Source organism: Falco peregrinus, chromosome Z (genome assembly GCF_023634155.1).
Source record: "Falco peregrinus isolate bFalPer1 chromosome Z, bFalPer1.pri, whole genome shotgun sequence".
NCBI lineage: Eukaryota > Metazoa > Chordata > Aves > Falconiformes > Falconidae > Falco > Falco peregrinus.
This window is the reverse complement of record NC_073739.1, coordinates 23058560-23071908: the sequence shown is the minus strand read 5'-3', so window position 1 is coordinate 23071908 and position 13349 is coordinate 23058560. Positions and strand designations below refer to the sequence as shown.

Below are 13349 nucleotides of genomic sequence, written 5' to 3'. Positions count from 1 at the left end.
CTTAGGAAACGTCTTTGTGTTGTAATTCTATTCTATGTTAGCATAAACCCCCTTATGAGGAAGGATTTCAGTGTAATGGTTTCTTCTTTGTGCTGTTAAGGTTGGCAGTGGTGAAAAGTGAAAGAAATTTGTACTTTATTTCACTTTTTTTTTTTCTCCCAAATTCTTTTTGATAAGCAAAAAAGTAGATCTTAAATACAAGCAAGTATTTTGTCCTCTTCTTTCTTCAGGTTTTGTTAGAACCAGAGGAGGAGCCGATATTAGAGATGTTAATACTAACTCTGAAAACTGGGCTGTAATTAAAGCTGCCTTAGTGGCTGGGATGTATCCCAATCTAGTGCATGTAGACAGAGAAAGCCTGGTTTTGACTGGACCAAAGGAGAAGAAAGTGCGATTTCATCCTACCTCTGTTCTTAGTCAACCTCAGTATAAAAAGGTAAAATCACTTTGACTTTATAGTTCACAAAAAAGAGCACTGTACTCTTATCACATGTTTAGAAATGTCTCTTCATAGTAGCCAGTACTTTGAAAGCAGCATGTGCGTTAAACACTACATTTTTAGAAATTCTTTTTCCTAGCAGTTGATAAAATAAAGAACTGGAGTTATTTATTTTTCCAATATTTTTTCATCAAAACTTACTTCAGTTAGGCCTTCTAGATGGAATAAGACACAATGGTAAAAAAAAAACCTAGTTAGGAAACTCTTTTAAAGATGTAACTATCCCTGCTTATAATAGCAGGAGGAAGTTCTGCTCTGAAACTGTTTTTTTTTTTTTTGATCATTTTTTAAAGCAAAGTATTTTTGTTTCAAGATGGTAGGATAATTTGTGAGTCTGGTTGAATTCTCTCTTGCTTTTTTTTTTATTTGGTATCTTAAATTTATGTGTGTATAAAAATTTATTTATTTCTACATATATAAAATAGGAAATACATTAAAATTTATTTTAATTACAAATAGAGGGTAAAATATCCTAGTCTTATTTGCTCCTACGCAGATTCCTCCAGAAAACGGGCAAGCTGCAGCCATTCGGGCACTCCCTACAGACTGGCTTATATATGATGAAATGACGAGAGCTCACAGGATAGCAAATATCAGATGCTGTTCAGTTGTAACACCTGTCACTGTGTCACTCTTCTGTGGACCAGCTAGATTACCAAGTAATGCTTTGCAGGAACTTTCATCCTTTCGAGGTATAAAGGGGTTTGGATTTGTAATGTTTCCATTGGTATATACTAGTATGGCATATGGAAGTCTTATTTGTCAAGAATATATGTAATAATTATATTGCCTAATTCTTAAAATGACAAAGCTACAGTTCATGTGGTTATTTAAGAATAGTTTATAAGCTCTGTAATAAATGTCTCAGTTCTGCAAATCCTTTTAGATTTCGTATCCATAAATTACAGTTGCACAGTTCTGGAGTCTCACAAATTACAGTACAGTTTGTTACGAAATAAAAAATGCAAACAAAATGCCCGATGACAGTATTAATGCTGAAAAGTGTAGTATATATGTTTTATTCTACAGACTAGTTCAAGTGATACTTTGAACCAGATTTTTCAAATTGAATAATAATTTAGAAACTGTCAGTATGGCAAATAGTCATTTCCAGCTGAAACATGTGTTTTAAGGATTATTTTCTCCTGATAACTTTTAATAACAATTATTTGTAATATTTACTATAAGTAAATGGGAATATATAGAAATGTCCATATTTATTTTTTTTTAATTTAAATGGAGTGCTGTAGGAAGAGAAGCAAAAATATTCTGTCCTGCTGCCAGTTCTCTAGAGGTATTAGATGGAATCAAAGTAAGAGTCCAAGTTATTTTTGAAGTTTTTCTGTCTTGCTCTTAAACTGTTGCCCTTAGAATAGTGTTTATGCAGATTGAATTGCACCTGAAAAAAAAAAGGATCCTACAAAATAGCCATATGTATTTATAATTAATTTCTTTCTTAATATGTCTTTAAATCTGCTGGTTTACTAGGAAATAAAGCATAGAGCAATGTATAGTTTTGCAAACAGCTCCAGGCAAAAGTTTGAACATGGCTTGTTGATATTGATGAAGGTACATGAGTGAGTCAGATCACATCAATACAGGTGCTTACATAGCAGAGACCTCAGCAGATCTGGATTTTGGAGTTTTGCTCAGTGAAGCAAAGACTTATCAGGGAGGTGTATTTACAGAAAATAGTGGTTTTACAAACATTTACATTTTAAAATAAAATCTAGAAGGAAAATGGTTTTATTGCTGGTAGTACAGTAGTGTTCAGGTTTTTGGATGTAGGTGGAAATAATACAGAAATGTTAATACACCTTTTATATTTAATTCAGGGGATAGTGTATCTAATGATAACAGTGATAGTGAGATAGAGGACAAAACTGCTGATTTGGCACTACTGAAGCTAGATGAATGGCTGCATCTCAAACTGGACCCTGAAGTAAGTAATGTATCACTTCAATGTTTCTTTCTTGTAGAAGCATGTTTATGTCATATTTTATTAAGAAGAGTTCTGAAACGTTTGGGTAACCAAGACTTTTCTGTAAAAATGGCTGTCACAGTCTGATTGAGTCTCTCAAATTTACAGGACAATGTACTCTGTCATTTAATCTTTATTTCATGAGCTGATCAGAAATACAGCAAAAATCCAGGGGCTCAATCCCTTTTGCCCAGACTAAGTCTGTCGCATGAATTCACTTATTCACCATTCAAGTTGTAAGCTTTCATAACTTAAAACCTGTAACTCTCAATTCATACACCTATGAGCAAAAAGAAAAAAAACCCCTGGCTGCATAATGGCCCCTCTTTCTGGCCACGTGTCCTGCCTATGTGGTGCTCTTGCTTTGACCTACTGGCACTCCTCCCAGTACACATTGAGCCTTAGCATGGACTGAGTTAACCAAAACCTGAGCAGCAGCTGACTGAACAGTCACAATGGCATATTGTGTATTTCCTTCTATGAGAGGGTGACTAAATTTGGATCAAAATGGAACACTTGGAGTTGTTGAAAGAAAGTTCTATCAGATTTTAGAGAACAACAAAAAAACACTTTTTGAAGGCAGAAGTATTCAGGTCATTGAGAAGCTCTGGCTGTGGTAAGAGGTAGTGTACTTTATGAATTAGGGAACACTTGGACTTACCAGATCTAATAATAATACTGTCTTTTCTAGAGCTGTTCAAAAGTATGATTATTTTAGAAATGGAAGCATTTCTGATAACATGGGGATTAACTATAGTCTTATAAATTCAGTCCTCTCATTGAGCAGAAGTCTGTGTAAGGAAAATACGTTACTTACAGCTCTTTTCCCTCTGGTATGAATTAAGAGTGCATGAATACAGACAGTATTGATTGAGATGAGGGCACATGAATTGACAGGAATGGCATAGAGCATTAAAATATTTTTGTTTTCTCTTTTAAAGGTAACATTTTAAAGTGAAAAATAAAAAGTTTTTTGTGGGTTTACAATCTGATTTTAAGTTCGGTGCAAAGCTAAATGAAATAAAACATTCTAAAAGTGATCTTGCACCTGAGGGAAGAAAAGATTAACTTAACAGCTTTAGTTTAGATGTGGGATTTTCTTCCTTTCCCCAGCACTTTAATCTTGCCTTTCAGTTTGGACCATGTTCATTTTAGAATGCCAAAGGCTGCCTGATAGGAAAGATGTAGAGTACCCTTACCTGTCTGATCTAATTTTTGTTAGTCTTTAACAGAATTGAAATTTGTTACAGGCTGCTTGTTTGCTGTTCCAACTCAGACAGAAGTGGCATAACTTATTTCTGCGTCGTATGCGAGCTCCTTCTAAACCGTGGTCTCAAGTTGATGAAACAACTGTAAGAGCAATTATAGCTGTTTTAAGTACTGAAGAACAGTCTGCAGGTTTGCAGCAGCCTTCAGGTATTGGTCAGAGACCAAGGCCTATGACTTCTGAAGAACTTCCTTTAGCATCTACGAGGGGGTCAACCAACAGTAGAAAAAGCTCAGCAGACACTGAATTCTCTGATGACTCCTCTAACCCTGAAAAGTAAGCTTTTGAGATCTTCTAGAGACTGTAGGTTGTAACTTACTTAGCTATAAAAAGCATTGCTTGGATTTCTGCTAGTAATAACAAGGAAGAAACAACAGAAATACAGTTGAAGGAATTGATACCGTCCTGTGCTGTGTTATAGTTCTGATTTCATTGAGAAGTATTTTATATGTGTGCCTGTTGTTTGAGAGAGCAGTCAGGAATACTGTCCATGAATTGTCACCTCTGGGAAGAAGTAGCAGAAAAGGTTTAACTGCAGCATTCAAAACCAATGCATAATCGGTACCTTTTTAGTTAATATTGAATATGTTTTGGAATCAGTGTAATATATATAGTCATGCTATAGGCTGATATGTAGATACAAATTATTCTATGACCACTTACGAAAATCCTGGTGTGTCCTGTATCTACCTTTACTTTTTAGAGTTTTAATGAAATCTATGCCTCCTGCACCTCACCAGCTAAAGAAGTACAAAGAAAAAACCTCTTTGCGCTCCAAACGAACTTCAGATGACAGATCAGATCAATCATCAGCAAAGTCTACAGATAGCAGTAGCTATCCTAGCCCCTCTGCTAGTCCTTCTCCAGTATCTGTAAAGGTAGAGTCCTCCTGAACAAGTTACCCCATTCTTCAAAATTAATAGAATTTCAGAAATAAATTTGCTGATACCTTTCAGCAGCTATCAGGTATTATACTGATACATTAGGAAGCTAACTTAGAATTTCATTTTTAACAGCTGCATAATACTTTTTCTTTCTGGAACTTAAAAGCTAGACTAAATATCCTTGTTACACTAGTAATACAGTAAAAATACTATTCTTTGCAGACTGCTGAGCTAAAGATATCCAAAGTTGAAAAAAATCAGATTAAATTGATATAATAACCACTGAAGGGGATTTAATTTCTTTTCCTAAATCAGTGTACAGTACATGTACTTCTGAATTCTTTGAAGTCTGCCTTCCTCTGCTTCTGTAAATGGCATACATTGGTATTGATTCTTTGTAAGTTTTGTGCTATCTGCCTTATGACTGCTTGCTTTCTTTACGACAGTTATTTTAACAAAGCATGCATTTTTAATGAGGTTATTGGCAGAGTTTTTCCTGTGTACTTGAAACAGTAAACTGCAGTACTTTTAAACAGATCATTGAGAGGAAACCCCACTGTTCCTGTAGCCACAGACGTGTTGGAGGATTTAGTAATTCCTCTTAGTCTTTCAGTTTTTAAATTCAGCCAATGTAAAAGGAAGAAAAATTGTTTCCTGAAGGTGGAAATGTGGGTAGTATGCTTCAGGCTACAGTCTGATGTATATTATAGTATTTTTTATTATTATAATATATTAATATATATAATAATTCTAATGATTAATTTTGTGTCATTTGAAGGTGTGTCAGACTTCAAAGAATTGTAATTAATCACTAGACTGTTTAGGTCTGTTCTGCTACACTTGTTTGCTGCCCCTTGTGAATTAATTATTATTCTGGAAAGTGCTTAAATATAATAGATGTGAAATAATTTTTAAGACCAGTTCAGGCAGTACTGGCTGATAGATTCTGTGTTTCTTGTAGAGTCTGGGGGAGGAGGGTGGGAGCACAGTCAAGGGATTTCTGTCTTAACAAGGGATTTCTAAAACTTCAGAACTAAAGTATGGTTTATTTTATTGTAGCTTAATTTAATTTAATTTTTCCAGGGTTCCAAACCTCCTTCACCAAGACCAAATATGTCAGTTCGGTACTTTATCATGAAAAGTAGCAACTTGCAAAATATTGATATTTCTCAACAGAAGGGTATATGGTCTACTATGCCAAATAATGAACATAAACTAAATAGAGCCTTTTGGGAGAGCAGCATGGTTTACTTAATATTTTCTGTTCAAGGGTCTGGACACTTTCAGGTGAGCACTTAATACTAAATATTAGCTTTGGCTGATGATTTAGGACTATGTGTAGTATGAATATTTTTGCTTATGACTTCTGATCTTCTAATAAGTAAAGTAGTAAGCAAGTGTCTCTGGTTGCTGAGGAAAGAGTACTTCATTCTCTGAAATATGCCCTTTTAGCTAACTGAATTTGTCACTCAAAGGCCAAGGCTGAATTGCCTCCAAACGTCTTGAGTCAGAATAATGTTTTTCCCCTTCATTAATCCTTTAAAACAACAACAAAACAAACAAACAAATCCCAACAAAGCAGAACGTTGCTACTCTTTTCTCTGCATGCCAAAATAAATATTGTAATTGAACTAACAGTTACTATCAAGTTGCAGCTTTCTAAAGCCAGGAAACCCACAGTTGTCTTTATTACAAATTTTAGTAAAATCTGTTTTGACTGAGATGTAGTTTCTAAAACTTAGGAAGCTGGAAGGTCATGGCTATGATTCTTCTGGAGCTCTGCCTGAACTTCAAGTTTCACACGGTGTTTGTCAACGTGTTGACAAATGTGTAGCCAATTTGAAGTTAAAGACTTGACCTGGTAGTGCGAAGTTGCAGGTTAGCTGTGTTGTAGAGCAGGCTAAACTCAGTTGTTCCAGGTAATGAATGTTCACCTTACTTTTTTATATATGAACTATTAATAAAAGTCACCTAAACTTGAAATCTAATGAACTAGCCAAAATACAGCTGTCTTGGTGATACCACTGAAGGAGATATATGAAGGTGAGATATACATACAATGATTTGACAAATGCAAATGTAGTGTTGGAAAGTAACTTTGAGCATGCCAGTTTGTACTGAAAATGGGCTGTTGTATTGGCGATCTTAGATGAGGAAGCTGGGAGGGGAAGAAGTGCTGAAGTCAGGAGTGTAGGTGGTTGTGGTTGCCTTCCCCTTCCGGTTTTCACAATGCACTGGACGTTCATGGAAGTGTGAGATTAACATTCCTATTAATATCCTCTTGTACCAAGTGTCTCTTTACTTTCCACTTCTATTTCTTTTCTGTTCCTTTTAGTAATCTCCATTTCAGTCTGGGCTGAGCTATCTAGGACTGCATGTCTTACAACAGTAGTGTGTGCTGGTAACTTTCATAGTGCGCTGCTTCTCTTGGACTCCTGAGTCATAACTGGCATAAATTTGGGTGTGTGGTTGGTTTGTTGTTTGTTGTTTTGTTTTGTTTGGTAGTGTGGGCAAGTAGGGGTGTCCTTTAAGTTAGAAGCAATCTTAGATTTGGTTCTTTCTGAATACTTTTGGAAACTCCTTCCTGTGGCATTGAAGAAGGAAATAAAAGCAACTTTGACTTATTTCTTTGAAGAACAGCTATACTCTTAATTCTATGTGAAAATTTGTTAACATACAGGGACATGGGAAGGAGGGATTGGATTTCTGCAAAAAATACTGACAACTAACAAGGAGTAGCTAATGGATTGTTATGTAGTAGAACATTGATCTTGAGGCCTTACACCTCAAATGTTTTTACCACACCTTTTCAACCTCTGTTATAAAGCTTAAAAAGACATTAATGGTAATTGGACAGATTGAGAGACGTTCTCTGTGGTCAAACACTAGAAGATATATTTGAAGTGGAAAACCAGATTACATTTGTTTTAACTTTCTAGATATAAACATTTTAAAAGATCCAGCTTTATAGGGGAGTATGTGGGGATCACTTTGAAACTAATATGAAAGTTTCATATGAAGTCCAGTGATTTATTTAATTCCAGCATAAGCAGATATACTCTAATTACGTCTTTCCTTTCATATTGTGGTTTTTGTTCCAGGGCTTTGCTAGAATGGCTTCAGAGATAGGGTGTGAGAAAAGTCAAGACTGGGGATCTGCTGGTTTTGGAGGTGTATTTAAGGTGGAGTGGATCCGAAAAGAAAGCATTGCTTTTCAGTTTGCACACCATTTGCTCAACCCTTGGAATGACAATAAGAAAGTGCAAGTAAGCAGGGATGGCCAGGTAATGTTATTATCTGCTAAAGTCTTCTTTACTTGGTAGAACTGTGTATTGTTTCTTAGCTTTCTTAGTCTTGATATTTATCTCAACTGCCCTCATGTATCTGTTACTCCGAATCACAGTTCATTGATGCATTGTACATTCTGCTAATGCATTACTGTTGAAGTAATGGAAACTGTAAGAGAGTGGTTTCTTTCTTAAGTATCATTTTAAAAAACATATTAAAGCTGCATGCTTCCAAAAACAAAAGCTTTTTGGAATTTATAATTTTGGTTCTGGAGATTTGAACCCTGTTTGGTTCCTGTTTGTTCCCTGAGATAGTCTGTCACACCCAAGTAACTGTTCATAATTATAGCTTTGAGTTTCCTGTAAAGCATGAAGAGAATCTTGAGATTTGACATAAAGCTTTAGGACAGTTCTCAAATCCATTAAAGCCAAATATAGCTACAAAAAGCTGAAAGAGAATTGGCACAAGAGTTTTCTGTGGCAGTTTCTGTGTTCTCCCCAGTCCCCTCCCAAAATATTGCCTTGATAACAAGATTCTAGAACTAAACTTCATATCACCTTCTCACTACTTTCCCCAAACCTCTCCAGTTTTAACAGTGAGGAAAGGAACATAGTATAAGAACAGGGAAAGGAAAGTAGCACATGATGGAGCTAACAGTGCTTCTGTTATAAGTGGCTCTTAAGACCTAAACAGTCTTAATGATCTGAAAACCAACTGATTTATAAACATTAATATCTGTGATTCCACAAAGAGCCGCTGTATTACTTGTGACCCGCCTTTCCACATTCTCCACCACACTTGATGAAATTAAACTTAAAAAGATGTGGAGAATAATGATCTTTTGTTAATAAGTGACCTGTGGAAGGTACAAAGTATATGGTGCATGTGTTCTTATATATGGTGATGGTGTGTTCACTGGGAACTCTTAAGTACTGACATCTTACTGTAAATGAAAAAAACCCAACAAACAACCTGTAGACCAGGGTTGCTTATAAAAGCTTTTATCTCCTCTTGAGCCCTAGTAAAAAAACCTTCTGAAGTGTTACTGTATGTGTCAACAGCAAAAGGAATGAGCTCTTTTGGAAAGACTAAAAGCAATCACCAGTAACTTCATCTAACACTTCTGTTATACACAGTTTCTGTATGTTCTGTAGCATACAGTATAGTAGCAGTGCAAATAACTTCTTTTATTTGCTGCTTATTTCTAGGAGCTGGAGCCACAAGTTGGAGAGCAGTTGCTACAGCTTTGGGACCGTACTCCTTTGGCAGGAAAAAGCTCAACTGATTGAGCATGTCCAGTAATGTGGTAGAGGTAGTTATTTCATGCATTACTTGCTGATTTCATGATAAAGGAAAAATTATCTATATACAATGTATCATTACAGTACTGTTTTTCCTTTGTAGTTTGTGGAAGAACAGGTACACTTAATACTAAATGCTCTCTTCCTTTTGATTTTTTCTTTTTTTTTAGCTGTGGTTGTTGAAATATCGGCTATAACCACTAGAACCAGCAGCATGCCTACAATACAAAGATGAAGAAGAAGGCGGCGCAGCAAGCTCCTGCAGTTGTTAGTCATGCTGTGCAGCTAGCAGTGGAAAAATAAGGGGGGATATGTTAGTTTCAGTATTCCCTTGTCTTAACAAATATCATAATGTTATTCACTAGCTTTTTTTTGACTGAATTATTTTTTTACAGTAGTTGCAGTTGATATTTGAAAACACAGTCAAGTTCCAAACTGAAACAACGGACCACATAATTTAGTTTTGGGTTTAAAATAGCACAGCAGACAGTTTAAATATACAGTTTACACTGAAAGCTTTCTCAACACTGTAAAATGTATGAGTGAAACCAGTGTAATATTAATTAATCATTCTTGCAGTTTGTGTAAAATAAATAAATTGAGAATAGATGTCTCCAAAGATATTGGAAGGTTCCATAAGTATCCATGTTGAACTTCTGTATGCATGGTGCGAGAGAGAAGGACATATTCATACAAACAACTGGGCAGCTGGAGAATGTTAAGTTTTAATTTAAATAGGTAAGTGAAAGGAGCATGAGAATTTTGAGAATGGGTTGGTCCAGCAGCGTTTCCAGTTTCAGTTTTCACCTTTAGAAGGTACACACTTCGTCAAGCTGTAACAGTCTTTCAGAGGCCTACTGCCAAATGGTACTTTTAATAGCTCACTAATTTGGTTTTATTTCTTTCAAAAAAAAAAAGAAAAAAAGGAAAAATTGCCAGTATGAATTTCATCTTCGGTGTAGTCTTCATGCTTGCTTTCTGTACCTCTTTCAATTTCTTCTTCTGTGCTACTGTTGGTTTGTTTTATTGGACTTTTCCTTAGTTGTCAGCATACTGTACTATGAGGCTGGTATAAATTCAGTCTGCTCACTGTAAGCACTATGGTTTTGGTCATTCTTTGATTAAACAGAGGTTTTTCTGCTTCTGAGCCTGTACTTAGATTTTTCATGTCTGCTAAGAATATTCACACAGTTCAGAGTGCCCTGTGTATTCCTTCTTGCATTCTGTGTAGCGACTTCCATGCACAAACAGTCAGTTTTGCCTTTGCAAGACTAAATGGGTCCTTGTAAGACTGGTATTGACTAATAAGGTATTTCTGGACACAGTGCATACCACAGAGCTGTGAGGCTCATATTGCCTTATGTGATACTCCCAGGCCTGTGGCCACAAAGGAGTGGGGGGTGGTATTGCCTCGTGCAGGGCTCCTGGGCCCCGCGCACACCGAGGGCAGAGCTGGCACAGAGCGGGAGCAGTGGTGGGGTGTAATGTTTGGTGAACAAGCCCACACAGTGCTTCTGCAGCTTGCTGATAAAAAGAGCGGTCCAGCCAAGGAATTCACATTCCCCAAGGTCATGGTCTGGTCTGGGTCACTTGCCTGGAGAAGAGCCAGCCCTGCTGCCTGCCTGACAGCCATGGTCATGTAGGTCTTCACATGCCTGAATGTTAGGTCTCACCCAGTCTTGGTGAATTACTTGACTTGCTTTTGTTATGAACTAGATAGTTGTACCAGATAATTGTACTGCTGATATATATATTTTCCTGTACTGTTACTTAAACTGTTTTTTATCCCTGAAGTTGTTGGTCTGGAGTCTGTTACCATCTCATGAACCTGTAACATGGCAGAGCTGCCTTAAGTCCTTACACTGTTGTCAGAAGTTGGATATGGTACACTGCATCATCTCTGACCTGCAGTGGCTGCCTTAGTTGATTATTTTGGGATCTTGCCCCTGCACATGGATGTCAGATTCTGCTTTGACTGCAGAAAGTCAGAAAGACAGAAACATGAAGAGAGATTTACCCTGCTTACATCTCTTCGCTCTTTGCTTAGAGATACTGAGCAGTGTTTGTAAGCAGCCCAAGCCCAAGTTGACTACCTACAAAAAGAACCAGCCCACACCCAGCAGGACACTGGGGCAGCAATAGAGGAGAATGCTAGCTCCTGCCTATGTTAGAAGCCATCAGGCTAGTGTGGAGAAACGACAGCAACGCACGGTCCCCCTGTAGCAGTATTGAAAAACTTGACCATCATCTGGAAGCTGCGGAAGAGGGAATGTATAGAGACCCAGAAGACAGGGAGCATACTTGAACTGATTCAGATTCAGACAATGTTGTGCCCAATTCCTGCCTCCCTGAAGACTTAGTAATCCAACCTGTTGTTAAAACAGAGTATGATGCTACTGGAGGTATGACAAGTGCCTCCACATGCTCTTTCATGAGCACAGACCTAGCCAAACTAAGCACATGCTATCAGAAGTCTGGGGATTATTTAACTTGGCTTGCAGATACGTTATGTGACTATCTGAGTTTTGGACTAGAAAGCCTGGAGGCTCACTTTGGGGTCTGGGGTCCAACTACAGGTTCCAGCAGGAAGTGTAGATGTAGCCGTGTCTTTGGGTTAATACCTAGGTTGTAGTGATCGACAGCTTCACTGTGCTAGCAGGCTACTTTGTATAAACAGTGCATGCCACAGTAACGGCTATGCCTGCCCTTGAAGAGGAACTAAAAGACTGGTAAGAGGGGAACATCCTGCTCCAGAAGGCCCCAGAGGCTAGATGATTGCCAAAGAAACATGAAGTCAGCAAAACTGCAGTAACCAGGGGAAAGGTAAAGGTCGCAGGGGGAGACTGCAACCACCAACTCAATTTTAGAGCAGGAACTGTCACCGTCTTGACACCTGCAAGGAGCATGTGTGCTAATCTGCATGGCAAGGGAGGGTGATTTGAATATAAGTAACCAGTCAGCATGGGCTTAGGTGGGTTTTGCTAATCACGTAACAAGATGAATACACTGTAGTTCTTCAGTGTGGTGTGCTAGTTTCATGGAATCGCCAACTACCGCCGGTCTCTCTGCAGACACAAAATCCCTATCTTGGCTCAGTGTGTAAAACTGACTTACTGTGCACCAGGTGTGGGACCCTGCTTGGGAGGAAACATAGTCGCTGTCTTCCAAGCAGCACTAGCATATATTGTGAAGTACCTGAGATGACTTGAGGTCCCCTGGCTATTCCCTGGGCCAGTCCCACAGATTTGGAATTGGGCATCACTAGGCTGTTTATCAATCATGCTCTAGAAGTAGCCCCTGTGGCAGAGGAAGACCTATGTGGACATTGTGACATGTGGCCCACTGGTGGCCACTAACCAAAAACGGTCCTGGTTCGCTCAGAGCCCATTTAAAGTCAATAGGCACGGGCCTTACAGGCACATCACCCAGATCCACGTGGCCCAGCTCTTACAAAAGGTATTCTCTGCTGTGCCCATCCATACTTTGTGTCCAGGTAGTTAAAAAAGCCCCTAAGCACATGCAAAAGAAGAGGTGTGTGCAGGAACTAATTATGCATTGAGATGCTTTTAAGTACACTTGAAACTACTTTCCTCTTCCATGATTTGTCAGTTTTCATGGTGACCAGATTTCATACAATTGGTTTCATTTTAGTAGATACTTTAGCAAGTATTTTAAAACAAGGTTCACATGATTTTGCTTGTTGCGCATGTCTTTGTTTTAATGATTTTAGTACTGACAAAACTAGGATAAATCCGTGTGGCCCATGTGGACAGTTAGTTAATGTGATATTTTTAGTTCTTTTAGATCTTTGAAGTTCTAATAAGCTGAAAATTTGTTGTTCAGTTGTACTCTGTCTTCTTCTTTTGTTCGTATCTTCTGCTTTTTCTCCTTTTGCATATAACTTCATGGACATGCATTCCAATCACTGAATTCAGAAAAGACAGTATCAGAGATAAGTAGTGTCTAGTGCACAGATCTAGGGGACTTCTCTTGAAGCTGCTGAAGCATTGAAAGTTCATCTGTAAGGACATAACGGTGCTGGGTTTTATATGATTATTCTTCAAAAAAAGAATCTTATCTCTGATCTCTTTAATTGTGCACTGAGTGCCACAGTGTATAAGTGCTTCCT

The 13349-nt window shown here is 37.7% G+C and overlaps 1 protein-coding gene across 1 annotated transcript in view; it reads left to right on the top strand.

The window, feature by feature from the left end:
* YTHDC2 (YTH N6-methyladenosine RNA binding protein C2) overlaps positions 1 to 11013 on the top strand; it is a 39506-nt gene extending 28493 nt beyond the window's left edge. The window contains exons 22-30 of the mRNA XM_055790771.1: positions 231 to 436; positions 996 to 1191; positions 2335 to 2441; positions 3731 to 4023; positions 4451 to 4625; positions 5715 to 5918; positions 7733 to 7915; positions 9128 to 9231; positions 9391 to 11013. Of these exons, the coding sequence (XP_055646746.1) occupies positions 231 to 436; positions 996 to 1191; positions 2335 to 2441; positions 3731 to 4023; positions 4451 to 4625; positions 5715 to 5918; positions 7733 to 7915; positions 9128 to 9208 (1445 nt within the window). The 3' untranslated portion in view covers positions 9209 to 9231; positions 9391 to 11013. The remainder of the gene's footprint in view (positions 1 to 230; positions 437 to 995; positions 1192 to 2334; positions 2442 to 3730; positions 4024 to 4450; positions 4626 to 5714; positions 5919 to 7732; positions 7916 to 9127; positions 9232 to 9390) is intronic.
* Positions 11014 to 13349: the final 2336 nt, after the last annotated feature.